Source organism: Budorcas taxicolor, chromosome 5 (assembly GCF_023091745.1).
Source record: "Budorcas taxicolor isolate Tak-1 chromosome 5, Takin1.1, whole genome shotgun sequence".
In the NCBI taxonomy this organism is placed as follows: domain Eukaryota; kingdom Metazoa; phylum Chordata; class Mammalia; order Artiodactyla; family Bovidae; genus Budorcas; species Budorcas taxicolor.
Genome location: NC_068914.1, coordinates 80,999,268 through 81,020,810, shown reverse-complemented (window position 1 = coordinate 81,020,810; position 21,543 = coordinate 80,999,268). Strand labels below are relative to the sequence as shown.

Sequence of the window (21,543 nt, the reverse complement as noted above, 5' to 3'; positions counted from 1 at the left end):
TGTACCTTCTCTCTTTATATTTGACTCATCTTGCTAGAGAGTTATCAATTTTATGTCTTTTCATAGGACCAAATTCTCTCACCTTATCTATTGTATATTTCCATTTTTTCTTCCACTTAAATTCTATTTTTAGAATTTTAAAATTATGTTTATCTTGTGGGGGTTTATTTTACTACTTCTTTAATTTCTTGAGAAATATTTTTAATTCATTAATTTTTAGCATTTTTTCTTTTTTAATATATTTATTTAAAAGTGAAAGTTTAAGCATGGCTTTAGGTGTATCTCATGATATTTTTTATTACTTTCCAGTCCAAGATGTTTTCTCTGTCCCACTGAGATTTTGATTTTGACTTATATATTACTTGGATGTGTATTTCTTAGTTTCCAAAGATCTGGGGATTGTCAAGTTAGTTTTTTATTGTTGATTTATGGTCTAGTTACATTATGGTCAAAGAATATCCTCTATGTGATTCAGTCATTTAAGAATTTTGAGATTTGCTTTGTAGTCTTGTTCATTTTCTTTCATTTTCTTCTTGAAAATGTTTGCCTTGTTTATTTCCAATATGTCTGATATTCTTTGTTGCATTAGAAGAATGTATATTTTGGACTTATGTGGGTATATTTTTATGTGTGCGTGTGTGTGTGAATGTGTCTGTTTTTTCTTGCTGTCTTATTAATTTACTTTAATTCCTAAATTTTGATGGCATGTTGTATCTTCCTGATGGGTTTAAATTTTGTTTAATTTACAATAATATTTTTGCCTTAATTGATGTTACTATAGCTATACCAGATTTCTTTTTGTTATTGTTTGCATGGTACTTTTTAAACATTTTTTACTGTTTTTCTTTGAACACTTAAGTAGTCTTAGTTTTAGTTATATTTTTTGTTTGTTTGGTTGAGTTCTTTTTGGCATCTGAGACCTTAGTTCCTTACATGTGTGTGTGTGTGTGCTAAGTTGCTTCTGTTGTGTCTGACTTTTTGTGACCCCACTGACTGCAACCCACCAGGCTCTTCTGTCCATGAGATTCTCCAGGCAAGGACACTGGGGTGGATTGCCATGCCCTCTTTCAGGGGATCTTCCAGACCCAGAGGTTGAACCCACGTTTCTTATGGCTCCTGCATTGCAGGTAGATTCTTTACTGCTGAGTCACAGAGGAAGCCCCTAGTTCCCTGACCAGGGATCACATTGTGCCCCCTGCATTCAAAGTTTGGAGTCTTAATCACTGGACCACTAGGGAAGTCCTGTTATATTTTTCATGTGCTGTGCTTAGTTGTTCAGTCATGTCCAACTCTTTGCTACCCCAGGGACTATAGTTTACCAGGCTCCTCTGTCCATGGGATTCTCCAGAGAAGAATACTGGATTAGGTTGCCATTTGTAGATAGCATATAACTGAATTTTTACATTGCATATCAGGAAAGTATTTTTATTCTATCCATACACTTTTTCTCTGCTTTTTGTATTGTCTATTTCCTCTAAGTACCTCATTTTTATTTAGTTTTGAGCTTTTTTGTTGTTAAAAATTTACCTCAAATACATGGTAATGTGTGAAGTGTGTTCATTCTCAGTAGTGGGCAGTAAAAGATGATTGGAAAGTCTCTGTGCGTAGACAGGCTTGTGACCAGTAAGACTCGAGTAGAAGGGGGTTGTGGTCTATGGGAATTAGCTTATCTCACTGGGTGATCCTCAACTGTTAATGACTTTTGGGGGAAGGTCAGAACTGGTCAGTTTTTTTGAAATGGAACTTTATCTTTAACCCATATAAGTAGTATTTTAGGTAATGCGGCTCACTGTTTAATATTAAAAAATATATAAATTTTTTGGCTTCTGCTTTCATTAAGGGGTCTAAGTCTGCTTGAATTTCTCCAGATATTGCTAGCAAATGCCCTTCTTAGCTAGGTGAGACACAAGTCATTTTCTGTGTTTACTGACTGGAAGAAAGTACATAAACTACTTATGCAGGATTTCCAATCCTATTTTAAGTTCCATCCTTTCTCTCTCTCACATCTAGAAATACTGAACCTCCTCCAGTCCCTGAGTATTGTCAAGGTTCAGAAACAGAATTAGGTCCTTCCTTAATATCCCCAAAGAATTTCATACTACAGGGTGAGTTGAAACCATCATCATCTCTCAATCTGCTTTGTAAAAACCTTATTAATATTTCTCATTTTCTGTTATCTCTTCTCCTACTTTGCAAGTTTATTCCTCTCTTCCTATACTGTCATATCATTTGAGTTTGGTGAGGAGAAGCACATCTTCTCACTCCACCAAGTTCACATGCAATCCTGCCTCTGAAGTACTGTTATGTATGGCACCAAAGAGCCTCCTGGAAAATAACACTGAAAAGGCAGTTAAAGCAAAGATATCTTGCTTAAGGACAGTGGGCAAGTGTTGAAATGGAAGGAATTATATGAATAAATCATAACATATTTTATTCCTGTCCCCATGGATTTACACGTGAATCCTAAGGTGAGAGAACATAACTGCAAATCATTGATACAGTAATTTCTCTGATGATTAGTGATGGTGAGCATTTTATCATGTACCTATTAAGCAGTTGTATATCTTGTTTGGAAAAATGTCTATTTTAGTTTTCTGCCTATTTTTAATTGGTTGTTTGCTTTTTTGATACTGAGTTGGGTGAGCTATTTATATACTTTGGCTATTAGCCTCTTAATAGATGTATTATTTGCAAATATTTTATCCAATTTAATAGGTTATCTTTTCACTTTATCAGTGGTTTACTTTGCTGTGCAAAAACTTTAATTAGGTCTCATTTGTTTATTTTGCTTTTGTTTCTTTTGCTTTAGGAAATGAACTTAAAAAAATATTGCTGTAATATATGTCAAAAAGTGTGCTCCCTGCATTCTCTGCTAGGAATTTAATGGCTTCTGCTCTGATATTTAGGTCTTTAATCCATTTTGAGTCCATTTTTGTGTATGGTGTGAGAAAAATCTTCTAATTTCATTATTCTACTAATTAAAGAGACTGACTTTTCTTCATTGTATATTCCCGCTTCCTTTGTCATAGATTAACTGACCATAAGTGTGCATGGGTACTGTGAGTGCTAAGTTGCTCAGCTGTGTCCAACTCTTTGCAACCCCATGGACTGTAGCCTGCCAGGCTCCTCTGTCTATGGGATTCTTCAGGCATGAATACTGGAGTGAGTTGCCATTTCTTTCTCCAGGGGATCTTCCTGACCCAGGCATCAAATCAGCATCTCCGTTATCTCCTGCATTGGCAGGCAGGTTCTTTACCACTGGTGTCATCTAGGAAGCCCATTAATTATGTGGTGGGTTTATTTTTAAGCTCCTTTTATGTTGCTGTTGATCTGTCAATCTGTGTGTCAGTTTTTATGCCAGTACTCTGTTGTTTTACTGTCATTCTTGTTCTTGTTGTTGTTTAGTCACTAAGTTGTGTCCAACTCTTTTATGACTCCCTGGCCTGTAGCCTACCAGGCTTCTTTGTCAAGGGGATTTCCCAGGCAAGGCTACTGGAGTGGGCTGCCATTTCCCTTTCCAGGGATCTTCCTGACCCAGGGATAGAACCTGTGTCTCCTGTATTGGCAGGAGGATTCTTTACCACTGAGCCACCAGGGATAGCTTTGCAGTATTGTCTGAAGTTAGGAAACATGATATCTCCAACTTTGTTCTTTCTTTCTCAATATAGTTTTGGCAATTTGGGGCACAATTTGTGGTTCCACATAAATTTTAGGATTACTTGTTTTTGTTTTGTGAAAAATGTCATGGGTATTTTTATAGGGATTGCATTAAATCTGTAGATTGCTCTGGATAGTATGGACATTTTAACAATATTAATTCTTCCAACCCAAGAGCATGAGATAGCTTTCTGTTTCTTTTTATCATATTTTTATTCCCTTCATCAAAACTTTTATAATTTTCAGAGTATAGGTCTTTCACCTCATTTATTACTGGGTATATTATTCACTTTGATGTGATATAAAATGGGATTGTTTTCTTGCTTTCTATTTCTGATAGTTCCTTATTAGTGTATAGAAAAGCAACAGATTTCTATATACTAATCTTGTATCCCACAACTTTTCTGAATTCCTTTATTAGATCTAATAGTCTTTTTAGTGGCGTTTTTCAGGTCTTCTTGGAGAAGGAAATGGCAACCCACTCCAATATTCTTGCCTGGAGAATCCCATGGATGGAGGGGCCTGGTGGCTGCAGTCCATGGGGTCACAACAAGTCAGACACGACTGAGCAACTTCACTTTCACTCTTCACTTTCAGGTCTTCTATGTATATAACATCATGTCATCCTCAAATAGTGATAGTTTTACTTCTTCCCTTCCAATCTGGAGACCTTTTATTTCTTTTTCTTGTCTTATTGCTGTGGCCAAAAAAGTCAATACTATGTTAAATAGAAGTGGTGAGAGTAGACCTCTTTGTCTTTTTCCTGATTTTAGAGGGTAGGTTTGAGTGAACTCTGGAAGTTGGTGATGGACAGGGAGACCTAGGGTGCTGCAGTTCATGGGGTTGCAAAGAGTCGGACACAACAGAGTGACTGAACTGAACTTTCAGGTTTTCACCATTGAGTATGATGTTAGCTGTGGATTTGTCTTAAATGGATTTTGTTATGTTGAGATATGTTCCCTCTACCTCTACTTTGATGAGGATTTTTATCACGAATGTTGAATTTTGCCAAATGGTTTTTCTACATCTAGGTATATGGTCATTTAATTTATATCCTTCCTTTTGTTAATGTGATGCATGCATGCTCAGTTGCTTCAGTCATGTCCAATTCTTTGCGACCCTGTGGACTGTAGTGCACTAGGCTCCTCTGTCCATGGGACTCTTCAGGCAAGAATACTGGAGTGGGTTGCCATGCCCTCCTCCAGGAGATCTTCCCAACCCAGAGGTTGAACCCTTGTCTCCTGTATCTCCTACACTGCAGGCAGATTCTTTACCACCAAGCTACCAGGCAAGTCCTGTAAATGTGGTATATCACAGTATTTGATTTGTGTTTATTGGACCACTCCTGCGTCTCTGGAATAAGTTGCACTTGATCATCGTGTATGAACCTTCTTACATATTTTTGAATTTGATTGCCAATATTTTGTTAATGATTTTTATCTATATTCATCAGATTTATTGGCTGGTAATTTTCTTATCTTTATTTTTTTATTTTTGGTAGTGCCTCCATCTGATTTTGGTATTAGGCCTTCTAGAATGAATTTGGGAATGTTTCATGCTTTTCTGTTTTGGGGAATAGTTTGGGACGAATTGGTACTAGGTCTTTATATGTTTGGCAGAATTCTCCAGAAACTAAAATTTTGGTGGTGAGCATGCTGTAGTGTATACAGAAATTGAAATATAAAGTTGTACTCATGAAACTTATATAATGTTATAAGCCAATGTTAATTAAAATAATAAATACTAAGCATTTTCCCATATTCTCTGTGGGTGTTTGACGCTTTAGGGTATCAGCAGCACTGTTGATATTAGGACGTGTTGGGATAGAACTAAGGTAATAATGTGGGTACATTGATGACTGATCTCAGAATTGGAGAAGGTGGCATAGGGCACAATGACAGAATTACAGTGTACTTTTGGGTCTTGACACATACACTAACAACATAAATAGTTGCAATAACAACTTTAGTGGACATCAGTACAAGAGAGGATATCTTTGGTACCATTTTTGATATCTGTATCAACTGGAATAAAGTTGCTAAGAGTACTAGTTCTAAAAGCACAAATGAAACTCTATGAAATATCTTTGAATTATTTGGGAGAAAATTGGATGGACTTGAAATGTTCACAAGTGGGTGAAAGTGTGGCCTTATTTCCTTTTCTTGTTACCATAGGCTGGGGTGGTATAACCTGTGAAGCAAACACTGTAAAAATCAGAGAATGAAATTCTTTATTATTAAATCAAAAGAAGCTATATAATTAGTGAAATTGCAGAGCAAATTTATAAAGCAATAAGATTGATCTCACTTTTAATTGGAAGCACATTTGATAATAATTGGGCATTCATAATTAGCTGAAGAGATGCCCCATGGGTGAGCCTGACTCTTAGACAGAGGGTCCAGGCCCAGAGATGTTTGAGGGCAGAAGTGTGTGCTAGTTGACACATCAGTAGGGTTTGACATCTGGAAAATATTTAAGAGTCCTATATTTGCTCCCCTCAATCACCCATACTATTGGCAAACTCAGTTCTAGACTCCTCTCCCAAGCTTCTGTGAAGCTTTCTCAGCTCTGTAGTCTTTACTATGATGTCTACTTAAGCCTATCTTTTCCTTACCTTCTCCTGACACTTTGTAGGAGACTTGTGAAAGTCTTTGATCTGTCAGAGATGCAGCCTCTACTCTAAGCTACACTTAATCTGTCTTTGTTTAGTCTTTTGTCAACATGTTTTATTTAAAAATCAAGCTCCCTTTACATTAGCAGTCTAAGAGATGTAACCTCTTATCTACTTCTTATCTGTTAAATGCACAGATACTCCCTGTCACTCAGTTGACACCCTCTCATTGTGTGTCCTGCATCTCAGTGGAGACACATTCAACATATTGGTTTTAACTAAAATATGTATATACATTATTTTTAACTGTGGAGAAGAATCTTATTTTAAACTTTAGCACATTTAGAAAATGTGTATATGTAAATAGTACATTGACATTTAAACAAAGCTCCCTTCATTGTCTGAAGCAGCATCATAAAGAGTGGGCACAATATATTTATCCTTGTTCTTTTTAGGAGGAGTCTGAAAACTAACCTAAGTCTATCAGCCAAACTGACGATCCTTTTCCTGCAGCACATTTAGTGGCACTCCTTTCTAGAAGGAAAAAAAAAAAAAAAAAGTACTGTTAAAACTGAACAAAGTATTCAAAATCGCATTTTTAAGCTCTAAATTTTTTACTTGGAGAATAGTTAAGGGCTTCCAGGTGGCGCAGCAGTGAAAAATTCACCTGTCAGTGTAGGAGATGCAGGAATCGTGAGTTTGATCCCTGGGTCAAGAAGATCCCCTGGAGTATATGCGCCGACCAGGTCAGAAGGTGTCTAATATGCTACTGGAGAATAGTGGAGGGCAATTACTAACAGTTCCAGAAAGAATGAAACTGCTGGGTCAAGCAGAAATAATGTGCAAGTGCCTGGTGGTGAAAGTAAAGTCCGATGATAAAAGAACAATGTTGCATAGGAGCCTGGAATCTTAGGTACATGAATCAAGGTAAATTGGACATGGTCAAGCAGGAGACATTAAGACTGAACATCAGCATTTTAGGAATCAGTGAAATAAAATGGATAGGAATGGGTGAATTTAACTCAGATGACCATTATATCTACTACTGTGGACAAGAATCCCTTAAAAGAGATGGAGTAGCCCTCTTCTACAAAGAAAGAAAGAGTAGAAAGCTGAGTGCCGAAGAATTAATGCTTTTGAAATGTGGAGTTGGAGAAGACTCTTGAGAGTCCCTTGGACTGCACAGAGATCAAATCAGTCAATTGTAAAGGAAATCAGTCCTGAGTATTCATTAGAAGGACTGATGCTGAAGCTGAAACTTCAGTATTTGGCCACCTGATGCAAAGAACTGACTTATTGGAAAAGACCCTGACACTGGGAAAGATTGAAGGCAGGAGGAGAAGAGAATGACGATGGTTGGATGGCATCACCAACTTGATGGAAATGAGTTTGAGCAAAGAATAGCAAGAAGAGATAAGAAAGCCTTCTTCAGTGATCAATGCAAAGAAATAGAGGAAAAAAACAGAATGGGAAAGACTAGAGATCTCTTCAAGAAAATTAGAGATATCAAGGGAACATTTCATGCAAAGATGGGCTCAATAAAGGACAGAAATGGTATGGACCTAACAGAAGCAGAAGATATTAAGAAGAGATGGCAAGAATACACAGAAGAACTGTACAAAAAGGATCTTCACGACCCAGATAATCACGATGGTGTGATCACTCATCTAGAACCAGACATCTTGGAATGTGAAGTCAAGTGGGCCTTAGAAAGCATCACTACGAACAAAGCTAGTGGAGGTGATGGAATTCCAGTTGAGCTATTTCAAATCCTGAAAGATGATGCTGTCAAAGTGCTGCATTCAGTATGCCAGCAAATTTGGAAAACTCAGCAGTGGCCACAGGACTGGAAAAGGTCAGTTTTCATTCCAATCCCAAAGAAAGGCAATGCCAAAGAATGTTCAAACTACCGCACAATTGCACTCATCTCACATGTTAGTAAAGTAATGCTCAAAATTCTCCAAGCCAGGCCTCAGCAATACGTGAACCGTGAACTTCCTGATGTTCAAGCTGGTTTTAGAAAAGGCAGAGGAACCAGAGATCAAATTGCCAATATCCGCTGGATCATCGAAAAAGCAAGAGAGTTGCATAAAAACATCTATTTCTGCCTTATTGACTATGCCAAAGCCTTTGACTGTGTGGATCACAATAAACTATGGAAAATTCTGAAAGAGATGGGAAGACCAGACCACCTAACCTGCCTCTTGAGCAATCTGTATGCAGGTCAGGAAGCAACAGTTAGAACTGGACATGGAACAACAGACTGGTTCCAAATAGGAAAAGGAGTACGTCAAGGCTGTATATTGTCACCCTGCTTATTCAACTTCTATGCAGAGTACATCATGAGAAATGCTGGGCTGGAAGAAGCACAAGCTGGAATCAAGATTGCCAGGAGAAATATCAATAACCTCAGATATGCGGATGACACCACCCTTATGGCAGAAAGTGAAGAGGAATTAAAAAGCCTCTTGATGAAAGTAAAAGAGGAGAGTGAAAAAGTTGGCTTAAAGCTCAACGTTCAGAAAATGAAGATCATGGCATCCAGTCCCATCACTCCATGGGAAATAGATGGAGAAACAGTGGAAACAGTGTCAGACTGTATTTTTGGGCTCCAAAGTCACTGCAGATGGTGATTTCAGCCATAAAATTAAAAGACACTTACTCCTTGGAAGAAAAGTTATGACCAACCTAGATAATATATTCAAAAGCAGAGACATTACTTTCCCGACTAATGTCCATCTAGTCAAGGCTATGGTTTTCCCTGTGGTCATGAATGGATGTGAGAGTTGGACTGTGAAGAAGGCTGAGTGCCAAAGAATTGATGCTTTTGAAGTGTGGTGTTGGAGAAGACTCTTGAGAGTCCCTTCGACTGCAAGGAGATCCAACCAGTCGATTCTGAAGGAGATCAGCCCTGGGATTTCTTTGGAAGGAATGATGCTAAAGCTGAGACTCCAATACTCTGGCCCCCTCATGCAAAGAGTTGACTCATTGGAAAAGACTTTGATGCTGGGAGGGATTAGGGGCAGGAGGAGAAGGGGGCAACAGAGGATGAGATGGCTGGATGGCATCACTGACTCAGTCGACGCGAGTCTGAGTGAACTCCGGGAGTTGGTGATGGACAGGGAGGCCTGGCGTGCTGTGATTCATGGGGTCTCAAAGAGTCGGACACAACTGAGTGACTGAACTGAACTGAACTGAAGCTCTAGGAGTTGGTGATAGACAGGGAAGCCTTGTGGACTGCTGTCCATGGGGTTTCAAAGGGTCGGACTCAACTGAGTGACTGAACTGAACTGAACTGAGCCCTCATAGTCAACAGAAGAGTCCAAAATGCAGTGTTTTGGTACTGTTTCAAAAACAACAGAATGATCTTGGTTAATTTCTAAGGCAAACCATTGAACATCCTAGTAATACAAGTCTATGCCCCAACCATTGAAGCCAAAGAATCTGAAGTTGACTGGTTCTGTGAAGACCTTCAAGACCTTCTAGAACTAACACCAGAAAAAAAGATGTCATTTTCATCATAGTGAATTGGAATACAAGAGTAGGAAATCAGGATATGCAGAATAACAATGGAGGTGATGAATAGATTCAAGTTTGGCCTTGAATTACAAAATGAAGCAGGGTAAAGGCTAACAGAATTTTGTCAAGAGAATAGGCTTATCATAGAAAACATCCTCTTCCAATAACACAAGAGATGACTCTACACATGGACATTACCAGATAGTCAATTCCAAAATCAGATTGATTATGTTCTTTGCAGCTGAAGATGGAGAAGCTCTATACAGTCAGCAAAAACAAGACTGGAAGCTGACTGTGGCTCATATCATGAGCTCTTTATTGCAAAACTCAGGCTTCATTTGAAAGTAGGGAAAACCACTAGGCCATTCAGGTATGACCTAAATCAAATCCCTTATGATTATACAGTTGAGGTTGTCAGTTGCTCAGTTGTGTCCTACTCTTTGCGACCCCGTGGACTATAGCCCACCAGGCTCCTCTGTCTGTGGAATTCTCCAGGGAAGACTAGTGGAGTGGGCTGCCATTTCCTTCTTCAGGGGATCTTCCCGACTCCGAGATTGAGCCCATGTCTCCTGCCTTGCAGGCAGATTTTACAGTGGAGGTGATTAATAGATTGAAGTGATTAGATCTTATAGACAGAATTCCTAAAGAACTATGGTTGGAAGTTCATAACGTTGCACAGGAGATGCTGACCAAAACCATCCCCAAGAATAAGAAATCCAAGAAAGCAAAGTAGTTGCCTGAGGAGGCTTTACAAATAGCTGAGGAAAGAAGAGAATCAAAAGGTAAGGGAGAAAAAGAACAATATCCTAACTGAATACAGAGTTCTATAGAATAGCAGAGAGAGAGAAAATGGCCTTCTTAAATGAACAATGCAAAGAAATAGAGAAAATAGTCAATGCTATGGTTTTTCTAATAGTCATATATGGCTGTGAGAGTTGGAGGCTAGGTGCCAAAGAATTGATGCTTTTGAACTGTGCCAGAGAAGACTCTTGAGAATCTCTTAGACTTCAAGGAGATCAAATCAGTCAATCCTAAAGAAAATCAACCCTGAATATTCATTGGCAGAACTGATGCTAAAGGTGAAACTCACTGGAAAAGACCCTGATGCTGGGAAAGATTGAAGTCGAAAGTAGAATGGAGCAGCAGAGAATGAATTGATTGAATAGCATCACCAACTTAATCGACATGAATTTGAACAAACTCTGGGAGAACAGAGGAGCCTGGCATGCTGCAGTCCATGGTGTCACAAGGAGCAACTGAACAATAAGAACAACTCTCAGAGGATAGAACATTGTCACCAGTAATTACTGGGCTTTTCTTCATTCACCCTCCTGGAAAGAGATTTCTTCTTTCTCTCTTTGAGTCTTGATTCTAAATTACCAGGAAAGGGAAAAAATAGGATATCAGCAAATTTGGCTATGCCAGTATGTGGGTGCCTGCTAGGTCGCTTCAGTCATGTCTGACTCTGTGTGACCCTGTGCACTGCAGCCTGACAGGCTTCTCTTCCATGGAATTTGCGAGCAAGGATACTGGAGTGAATTGCCATGCTTCACTCTTAGTACAGGATATCTATGTTCCAAGCCTGCCCCTGTGACTCTGTGGACTGGGGAAATGTGATAATGGGTTGAAGAAATTATTAGACAAGAGGTGCTGGATGATAATCCAGGAAGTGATACCTAACTTTGGGATGCGTTCTTCCCTCTTGGAAACTTTTGAGTTTACAAATATTGGGTCCATGATCTAGCAAATAGGAAGACTATAGAGATTTAGTGAGTAATGAACTATGTCAGTTTACTTAGTGAATATGAACTATGCTTATGTAATATAAATTCATGTGCTACAAGAAGGGCTTCTCTGGTGTCTCAGATGTCAAAGAATCTGACTGCAATGCAGGAGACCTGGGTTCAATCCCTGGGTCAGCAAGATCCCCTGAGAAGGGAATGGCTACCCATTCCAGTATTCTTGCCTGGAGAATTCCATGGACTGAGAAGCCAGGTGGGCTACAGACCATGGGGTCACAAAGAGTTGGACATGATGGAATGACTAAGTGCACACACAGTGCATCATAACTGTTTCATAATAGATATGCAAATAAAGGATAGGTCTCTGACCTACTAGCTCCCATTTCCAAAATAATATAGTGGTCCAGAAAAGCAAAAAAATGGGGAGGTCACACAAGATGGCAGAGAAGTAGGAAGTAGAATTTGCCTCCGTTCACAGAAACAATGAAAATATATATACAAGTGGCATGAATCACACAGAATATCTACTAAGCACCAACATAAAGCCTCGGATGCCCAAGAAGACAAGAAAATCCTCACATAACAACTAAGTAGGACAAAAAAGAAAAAGAGAAAGAAGGAATCAGAGTGGGGCCTGTACCCTAGGGGGAAGCTTTATATTCCTTATTTCATGTAATCCTCAAGAAATCCTTGTGAGGGAAAGATATTCTTATTCCCATTCTACAGATAAGGGAATGGATTATTATCAAGCTTATCATTTATCCCAGGTCATAGAGTGGGAAGGTGGTTTGTCAACCCAATACTTTCTGGTTCTAGGACTCCTGCTCTTCTGGTACACCATTTTAATTTCCCAGAATTTACCATAGTGGCAGAAATAATCTATAATAAGTTGAGGATAATCACAGGGAAACAGGAGGCTATTGTGTAATTCAGAATAGAGATGGTTATGAACAGAGATAAGATATTGGTAGCAGTAATGACAGAAAAACAACATAGTTTGAGGACCTATCAGAAGTAACCTTATGAAAGGTTACATTTGATTAACCAAATGTTGAGGGTAAAAGAGAGGGAGGAATTGATGTTATTCTAAGGTTTCTGTATCTACTACAGATGAATTTCACTGAGTAGGCTTAAGCAAGACAAGGAATGAAAGGAAGAATTGACGTAATGTGCGTGTGTTAGCAGTCAGGGTGGGTTTGTCCAGTAAATACGCCATCTGCGGTCTTATATGTCTTCTGTAGAGAAATTAGAGAGAATGAATAGCTAAAGATGGGGAATTTGAGTTGGAACTTTACTTGTAAACATTTTTAGGTTCAGATGCAGGTTTAGTCACTCTAGACTCTTCTCTGGTGGCTCAGCTGGTAGAGTCCACCTGCAATACAGGAGACCTTGGTTCGATCATTGGGTTGGGAAGATCTCCTGAAGGAGGGCATGGCAACCCACTCCAATATTCTTGCCTGGAGAATCCCATGGACAGCGGAGCCTGGTGGGCTGCAGTCCATGGGGTCACAAAGAATTGGACACGTGACTGAGCGACTGAGCACACACGCAGTCTCCTTCTAACAATTGTCTGCAACAGTTGTCACTTTCCAGTGAATTTTGCTCTGTAGCTTCATATCCTAGGTCTTTCCTGGAAAGTTCATACACATGTTTTGATCTCCTTCTAAGTTTTTCAATAGTCAAGAAGTAGACATTTTGAGAAGAAATACTAAAATGTGGTTATTTGGATAATAGTTGAACAAGTGACTGAATTGAAGACTTTTAATCATTTCATTACAAATAATTAAGAAAGGCTAATCTCATAATATGTTTAATTTCCGGCATTTTATGTCAACAGATTTTCACCCCAAGCCTTAAGACCACTTAGAGTTTTTGCTTGAGGTTCATTGTGTTTAATACAGGTCTGTACTCATGTTAAGTCAACTCCTTATCCATGATTTACTTGTTTGTGACGCCCCCAATCTTGTTTATATTGCCCAAACGTGGCTGAAAGAGACAGCTGTGACATTATGAATCCAGCTGGCCACAGATGGATCTTCAGTGAAGCATGAATCCATTTTGGGTTGGTGATCTATGTTTACTGCCTCTTGTTAAACTTTCAGAGATTCAGCTCCTAAATCACCTGGCATGACTGAATCCATTTACGTGTAAGTAATAGACTGAAGTAAGCTGGAACCTTTGTTGCTTGTGCTCAAGACTCTCACCTGTAGGGCCAATTCTTCATATTATCATTTTGTTGACTAGTTAGTCCATGTTAGAATCTGTTTAGTTTATGGCCATTTAACACGTAAGTTTCATTAGGTGCAATAAGCTTGGTAGCTCATGTTTTGAGGTTACGATGATTATGAGCCTTTCCAAGATTTTGTTGATGTTTTCACATTTATGTTATGGATTTGACAGTTAAACTTGAAATCTCAAGGAGGGGGGAATGAAGTTGTAGCCTGAAAAGTAATTCTTTTAGAATTTTTAGAAAATAACAATGATGAATGTTTACCTGCAAGGCTGATAAAAGTGCAGGCTTTTTTAGATCTGTGCACGGATACCAGTTAAAGCACAAAGCAAAACAAAGATGTATGAATAGTTGAAATAATTAGCTAAAACTGAACAGAACTGAAACTTAACAATGGCTCCTAGCAAATAAAATTTAATTTTGAATCAGTTTCCAAAAACTCTTGAGTGTATAAGCTCCATAACTTCACTGTTTCAGAGTCCAATGTGATATTCAAACTGGCCAGAATTGCTGATATAAATATATGCACACTGTGTCCTTTACAACCTGAGTAGGAAATAGTGCTAAATGTTAATAGATATGCAAATGAGTGAACTCATGTTTGAAAGTTTTTATGGTAGGTCTGCCTATTTGTAATTCTTCTTTACATTTGTCCAGAACAGCAAAATTTAGAATAACTGCTAAATTTTTTGATACAATATGTTCTTTTTAAAAAAGAAGCTTCTCTCATGGCTCAGTGGTGAAGAAGCTGCCTACAATGCAGGAGACACAGGAGATGCAGGTTCCGTCCCTGGCCAGGAAGATCCCCTGGAGAAGGAAGTGGCAATTCACTCCAGTATTCTTGCCTAGGAAATCCCATGGACAGAGGAACCTGGAGATTTTTAAAATTTTGTATCAGGCATTAGCTGATTTATAGTACTGTTTCAGGAGTACAACAAAGTGATTCAGTTATACATACATCATTTCCTTTTCAAATTATTTTTCCACTTAGGTTATTACAGATTTTTGAGCAGAATTCCCTGTGCTGTACAGTAGGTCCTTGTTGTTTATCTGGTTTAGATATAGTAGTGTGTATATGTCAATTCTAGATTCCCGATTTATCCCTCCCTCTCTGCCTTTTATCCTTGGTAACCATAAATTTGTTTTTACATGTGTGACTCTACTTCTGTTTTGTATATAAGTTCATTTGTATCAGTTTTTCTTTTAGATTCTGTATATAAGCCATATCCTATGATATTTTTCTTTGTCTGACTTTACTTAATGCAATAACCTCCAGGTCCTTCCATGTTGCTGCAAATGACATTATTTCATTCTTTTTAATGACTGAGCAGTATTCTGCTGTATAATATGTACCACATCGTTTTTATCCATTCATTTGTCAATGGACATTTAGGTTGCTTCCGTATCTTGGCTATTGTCAACAGCACTGCAATGAATATTGGGTTGCATATATCCTTTCAAACCATGTTTTTCTCCAGATATATGCCTAGGAGTGGGGTTGCTGCATTATATGGTAACTGTGTTTTTAGCCTTTTAAGGAAACTCCATATTGTTCTCCATAGTGGCTGTACCAATTTACACTGAAGTGTAGGAAGATTTTTTCCCATACTCTCTTTATCATTTATTGTTTGTAGATTTTTTGATGATGGCTGGTGTGAGATGATATCTCTAGGTAGTTTTGAGTTTCATTTCTCTAATATTATGATTAGTGATGATGAGCACCTTTTCTTGTGCCTGTTTGTCATCTGTATGTCTTCTTTGGAGAAATGTCTAGAATAAGTAATAAATTTTAAATATCACTATTTACTTTTAAATATATTAACTAATTTATTCTCAATTAAATTCTCTATGCTATGTCCTCCACTTTATCATGGCATTCAGTACTCACCATGTGCCCACAGCCACAGAGGAGGGACATTCTCCTGTTTTGTGCTGATGTATCTTTCTACATGAATATAGGATAGTTATTCTGCCATCAAGGAGATATAAATGTAGTTGGAGAAGTGAAGTAAAAACAGAAAACAATATGAAAACATGTAAAAATTTTTCATGTCAATCTTATTTTATTGCTATTTCTAGGGTTTAATATATATTGGTTTACCTGTGTAGTGAAAGTGAAGTCGCTCAGTCGTGTCCGACTCTTTGCAACCCCATGGATGGTAGCTTACCAGGCTCCATGATCCATGGGATTTTCCAGGCAAGGATACTGGAGTGGGCTGCATCAATAAATCTGAATAACTTGGGTCACTTTGTTAATTCAGAAATTAAGAGATGTTTACTGATTACTTACCACTTGTAGGCAGTGCTCTAGGCTCTGGGGTATCAACAGTGGAAAGAATAGATAAAAATGACTTGCAGTCTTCCTGGAACTTATGGAATAGTTTTAGCTATTGTTTACTCTCTTGGTTTTCAGGATCTTGATAGGGTCTTGTTTCTTGACATCCTAGTAACTTTTGATTGAATGATGGATTTTATAAATAAAAATAGATGATATTTTATTCTTCCTGAAAAGGTTCACTTTTTCCTCTGTTAAGTGTGAAGAATAGAAGCTGATCACCTTAATTCAGTCGTGAAATGGACTAGAAAAGGGGTTGATTTACAGTTTCAACAAGGACCCATACATCACAGGTTTTCTTTAGTCTTCATTACCCTAGTGTATCCTGGGCTATACTCTCAGAATTTTCTGAACTATAATAGTTTCCTCAGTGTGAAGTAGCCAGACCTCTGCTATACTTTACAGAGACTTCCTCCCATCCAAGTCCTAACGAGGCCCAACCCTGCTTAGCTTCTGAGATCAGACAAGATGGGTTGCGTTCAGGATGGTATGGCCGTAGACTATAAAGACTTTCTGCTTAGTCTCTCAGCTTTCCTTGTGCACAAGTTCATAATTTGGCAAAAGTCTTGAAAGGAAAACTGGCTGTGTCTCTTACTCTCTTCTGAGCATCTCCTTTCTCACAAGAATCTTGATTCCTTAAATTTCAAACATTGCCTCTTTAACCTACTGAGACTGTTCTCTGCCAGGGCAAAATCCAGGTTCTCGTTTTCTTGCCTTGCATGTGGAATCAGCTAATGTCCCCAGAGAAAATACAGTTAACTTTCCCATAAAGCTCACCAATCTGGTATCTTGGTTTTTCTTCTCTTCATTGCTTCATCAGCTCTTAGATGACTTTAAGCAGATTTGAGGAGTTATTTTTATATTTTGGTTTTTTTTAGGGTTTTTCTGCTGGATCATTGGTTGGTTGCATGCTTACTATCTCATCCTTGTTTTCAGATACTGAAATAGAAGAATCATGCCTTCTCTTATATACATCTATACAACCACAAAGAATGTAGCCAGGAATTTCTATCCTAGCCCAATGTATTCTGGAATTAATTGGCAGAGTGAACAGGTAGAGATGTAACATTGAACAAAATCTTCAAAGTAGGTGTCATTGAAAAAGCTGGACAATTAAAAGAGCTACTATGCTATAGTTCCCTGAGTCCAGTGACCAAGAGCTGCTTAGATGGGTGAACTCAGTATAAGTGGGAATCCAAGACCTGATGGTAGCTCTAGGGAGCTGTAGCTTCTGGATGCTTCTCTTGGCTTCTTATTATGAATTATCCCCACAGGAAGTAATCCTTCATTGTCATTGTCTTATTAAAATACTTGGGAACAGAGATATTCTTTGTGCTTTTTATATCTCTACTAACAGTTGTAGGAAGAAGGTATAGCACAGTAGTTAAGTGCCTGGATTTGGGAGTCAATCAAATTTATATTCAAATCTTGTCTATTTATTGGATGCTTAAACTTGAGAAAGTTGCAAAAACTCTCTAAAGCCTTAATTCCATATCTGTGAAATGGGAGTAGCAATACATTTCATTGTTCTGATATGAAAATTGATAAGGACTGTGTTTTTAAAATGCTAATAATCTCTAGCACATTGCTAGCATGCAGTTTTTGGTAGCTAAATTTTTTGGGGGGGCGGCTATTATGGAAACATGTGGACTAAGACCCAGAATTTTGAGATGAGACCTTAAGATATTTACATAGCCCCTCCAGAGTAAGCAGATGAAGCACATGGAAAAAGTTGTTAAGAATTATGTTTGTTTTTGTTGTTAAAAAACTATTTAAATATCTGTGTAAATATCTGTGTGTTTAAATATCATATAAAAAAACTATCTGAAATAACTGAATTGGAAGCAGTTTAACTCTCAATGACTTCAAAAATGTGCTTCTTCATAGTTTCAATAGACAAACATTTATCTACTGCATATTGTTTTAAAGTTAATCTAATGGGTACTCTAAGTTGTATAGGTATTATCATGTTTAAGAAAAGGAACAAAATTTAAAGTGAAAGAAAACTGAGTAAAAAAAAAATACTTAGAATTAAAAAATATGTACAGAGAAATTTGGTTCCTAGGTACCATTCATTAGTTAGGTGGTATTGATTGGGCAGGGTAAGTAATATTTTTGAATCTCAGTTTTCTTAGTGAAATTACAAATGGGAAAAATGATAGTTCAGATTTTCTTGACTATCAAATGAGAAAATGAAAATGCTTAATAAGCAATAAGCATGATCTTATTACCTGTTTTTAGTAGTCGGGTGTACCTTTGAACCTTTCTTTGAGCTCTGAGGAATATAAACTTGTGTTTAATAGCAAGCAAACGATAACTAGCTACGCCAAGTGATGAAGTGGAATCTGGCCATTGCTATTAAATAATAATTTAAGTCACATGTATTTGAGTAAAATTTTATATCGCTTCCCTACGTGGAAATTTTTCCCAAGTCTTGACTTTCTTCTGAACATTATTCAGATATGGCATTATACTTAAAACTTACTCCCAGCATCTTTTCAATAGTTCTGACTTTGAGAAGACAGAACTGGAGGAAAGTGAGCGCTTCTCTTCCTTTCTAGTTACTCTAATTCAGGAATTGTTTCTGCTCTCCTCATACTTGAGTGAGCATGGAATGATGCCTTTGCTGAGTATTTCTGTTTGATTTTCCAAAAGCTGTTGTCAGTCCTGCAGCTCAAAAATGAAAGGCACATGGTAATTGGTGTAGCCACAGTCAGTTTTCAAATCTAATTGGAACTGACCCAGACACCCTCAGAGCTCCTCCTAGCCTTTCAGATTTATAAGCGCATCTGGTGAGACAAAAGCAAGAAAGTTTGTTAAAAGGGGGAAAATTCCCTTTTGAGTGTTGCTGAACCAGAAGGCTTTGACTGTATGGTTCTCTGAGTCTGGACAATGTCTTGTGTGTTTGTTTCCACAGAGCATATATCATTACAGACTATATGGGCATCCGAAATGAAAGTTTCATGAAATTAGCTGCAGTAGGGACCTGGATGGGGGACTTTGTCACAGCTTGGATGGTAAGAAATTTTAACTTCACCCATTTCAAATGTCAGATGGAAGACATGCTCATAATGTTATACACACTATTTTTCTTTTTAAATCAATAGCCTCATGAATTATTTAATTTCATGTTATATTTCAAATAACATTCCAAAGTGAAAAAAGAAGGATCTTGTTTTCATGGTTAGCATTATTGCACTTGTGCAAAGCCCTCAGACATGAGAAAGTCTCATTTGTTTCACCAAATTTAAACAGTCATTTCAGTAACAGGCTTGTTAGATAATCCAAGTCCAGTTATCCCTAAATTTCCAAGCAGTAAGTCACTGGAAATGCTGAGCTCTAATTGTTGGTCTTCCTGTCAGCCCAGCTCCTTTTTGACATAGCAGTGCTGTTTATTTTGTTACATCATTCCTCTGTCCTCCCAAGGGTTAAAGATACAGTTTTATTTTTCTCAACCAATGTGAATTGGATTTTATTCAGTACACACTATTTTTCATGGTTTAGGACAGAAGTTACTTCTCTTGCAAGGGGAACAAATTCATGAGAAAGACAAATCTAGAGATTATATGCAATATCTGTTTACCTCAGGAAAAAGCATCAATACAATTATAATACTAATGATGACTATCTACTGAGATATATTTGTATATGTAAAGTACATTTATGTGTGTATATATGTATATGTATAGACATGTATGTGTGTGGGACATACACATTCATCAAATTAATGGAAAACTCTTCTGGGAAATTTTAAATAATTTTATAAGGATTGTTTGCTTGTTTTTGACATGTACACTTTTAAGGTAAGAAATACTGTTTGGGCTGTCTGATAAGACACATGAAGTATCTTTAAGGACTTTAAAAATGGTTTTCTGCATTTCTTTTCCTCGTTGAACCTACTAACTGAATGGTAACTAAGGAGGTCTGAGAGTTATCTGTTTTAGTCTCTTTCCTGCCTTATCAGTCTTTGTGTCTGCAGCAATTAGACAAACCATGTTTCATGCTGGGCTCATCTGCTAGGAGAGTAATTTCTGTATTTAAACACTGAGTTAATTAAAGACACTATGTAGCTTAAAGGCTCTGGGTCCTATAAGTTTATAAGAGAGTCTCGGAATGCAAAGAGCGTTGTTGTTATTGTTTAGTTGCTAAGTCTTGTCTTTGCGACTCCATGGACTATAGCACACCAGGCTCCTCTGTCCATGGAATTCTCCAGGTAAGAATACTGGAATGGGTTGCCATTTCCTTCTCCAGAGATCTTCCTGATCCAAGGGTCGAACCTGCGTCTCTTGCTTGACAGGTGGACTCTTTACCACTGAGCCACCTGGGCTTATAAAAATGGAACACTTTAGCATTCACTGACACCTTTCATAAGTGTAGTTAATCCTAATTAGCTTTATTCAAATTCATTCACTTAAAAATGAGAGGACCTACCAAGAGAAAGATGATGCCCAAATTAAACACAGCTTGGCAGGGACATGCCCTATAGACGTGCTCCTGACACTGCAGGGCGATTGTCACAACTGTTACTGCCATTTCTGTTAATAGCTTTGTTTCTTACCTGAAACAGGTGTTTTCAGGGTACAGGAAGCAGTTATTTCTTTAATAGCTACTACTGTCATCATTTTGCAAGTGACCATAACAGAGTTTGCCTAGCCTGTTTTTGAAACTCCTCCCTCCTCTATTTAATTTTAGAATGTTATTAGAACCCATTACCAGATGCTTTCCGTTTTATTATTTTTAAAATTGAAATTTGAAAATGTTATTTGTTTGTAATCACTAGAAATAGGAATGAGAATAAGCTAGACATTAAGACCAGGCAGCCTCATCTGTTTCCACTGGGAAAACCGTTTAAAAGGAAAGATCAACTTTAAACTCGTAATTCCCTTAAATTCTGAGCTGATGCCTCCTGGAAATTTTTGCATTTATTGCGAATTATGATTTTGACTCATTTTATGATGGCTACTTAAAAAATGCAAAAGAGAACTGGATCAATTCAGAAATTTGGATTCTCTAATCTTGCCACCTATGGTTTGACCTTCCACAAATAATATACAATCCTTTGAGCCTTAGTTCGCACGTGTCTTAAAAAGGATTAATAGTTCCGATTGGTGCTCCTGGGTTTTTTGTGAAGATTAAATGTGTGGTCCTGGGACCAGACTTAAAATGCTGATGTGTAAGGGAGATATAAGTGCTTTATTGTTATTGTTCATGTTTATGAACCCCCATCATCTTGACTGGTCCCAGTCCCTTGAAGTAATGCAAAGGAAGGTCATCGATCCAAACTTTAGGCTTTGGAGACTTTATATCCCTCCTCTGAAGCTCCAGGAGCGCAAGAATCCCACCTTATCTCAGACCTGGGGTCCAGGCACTTGAGATTTTCTACCTATTGCCCACGGTACATTTCCTTTTCACGGAAGTGTACACTGACCCTTACCAAAGGCAGGGAGAA

The 21,543-nt window shown here is 37.9% G+C and overlaps 1 protein-coding gene across 3 annotated transcripts in view; it reads left to right on the top strand.

Annotated features, from left to right (window-relative positions):
* The window catches only part of TMEM117 (transmembrane protein 117), a 604,949-nt gene that overhangs the window by 300,232 nt on the left and 283,174 nt on the right, over nucleotides 1-21,543 (top strand). For all 3 annotated transcript variants that reach the window (XM_052640317.1, XM_052640318.1, XM_052640319.1), the window contains one exon: nucleotides 19,012-19,111. In XM_052640317.1, coding sequence (XP_052496277.1) covers nucleotides 19,012-19,111 — 100 coding nt within the window. The remainder of the gene's footprint in view (nucleotides 1-19,011; nucleotides 19,112-21,543) is intronic.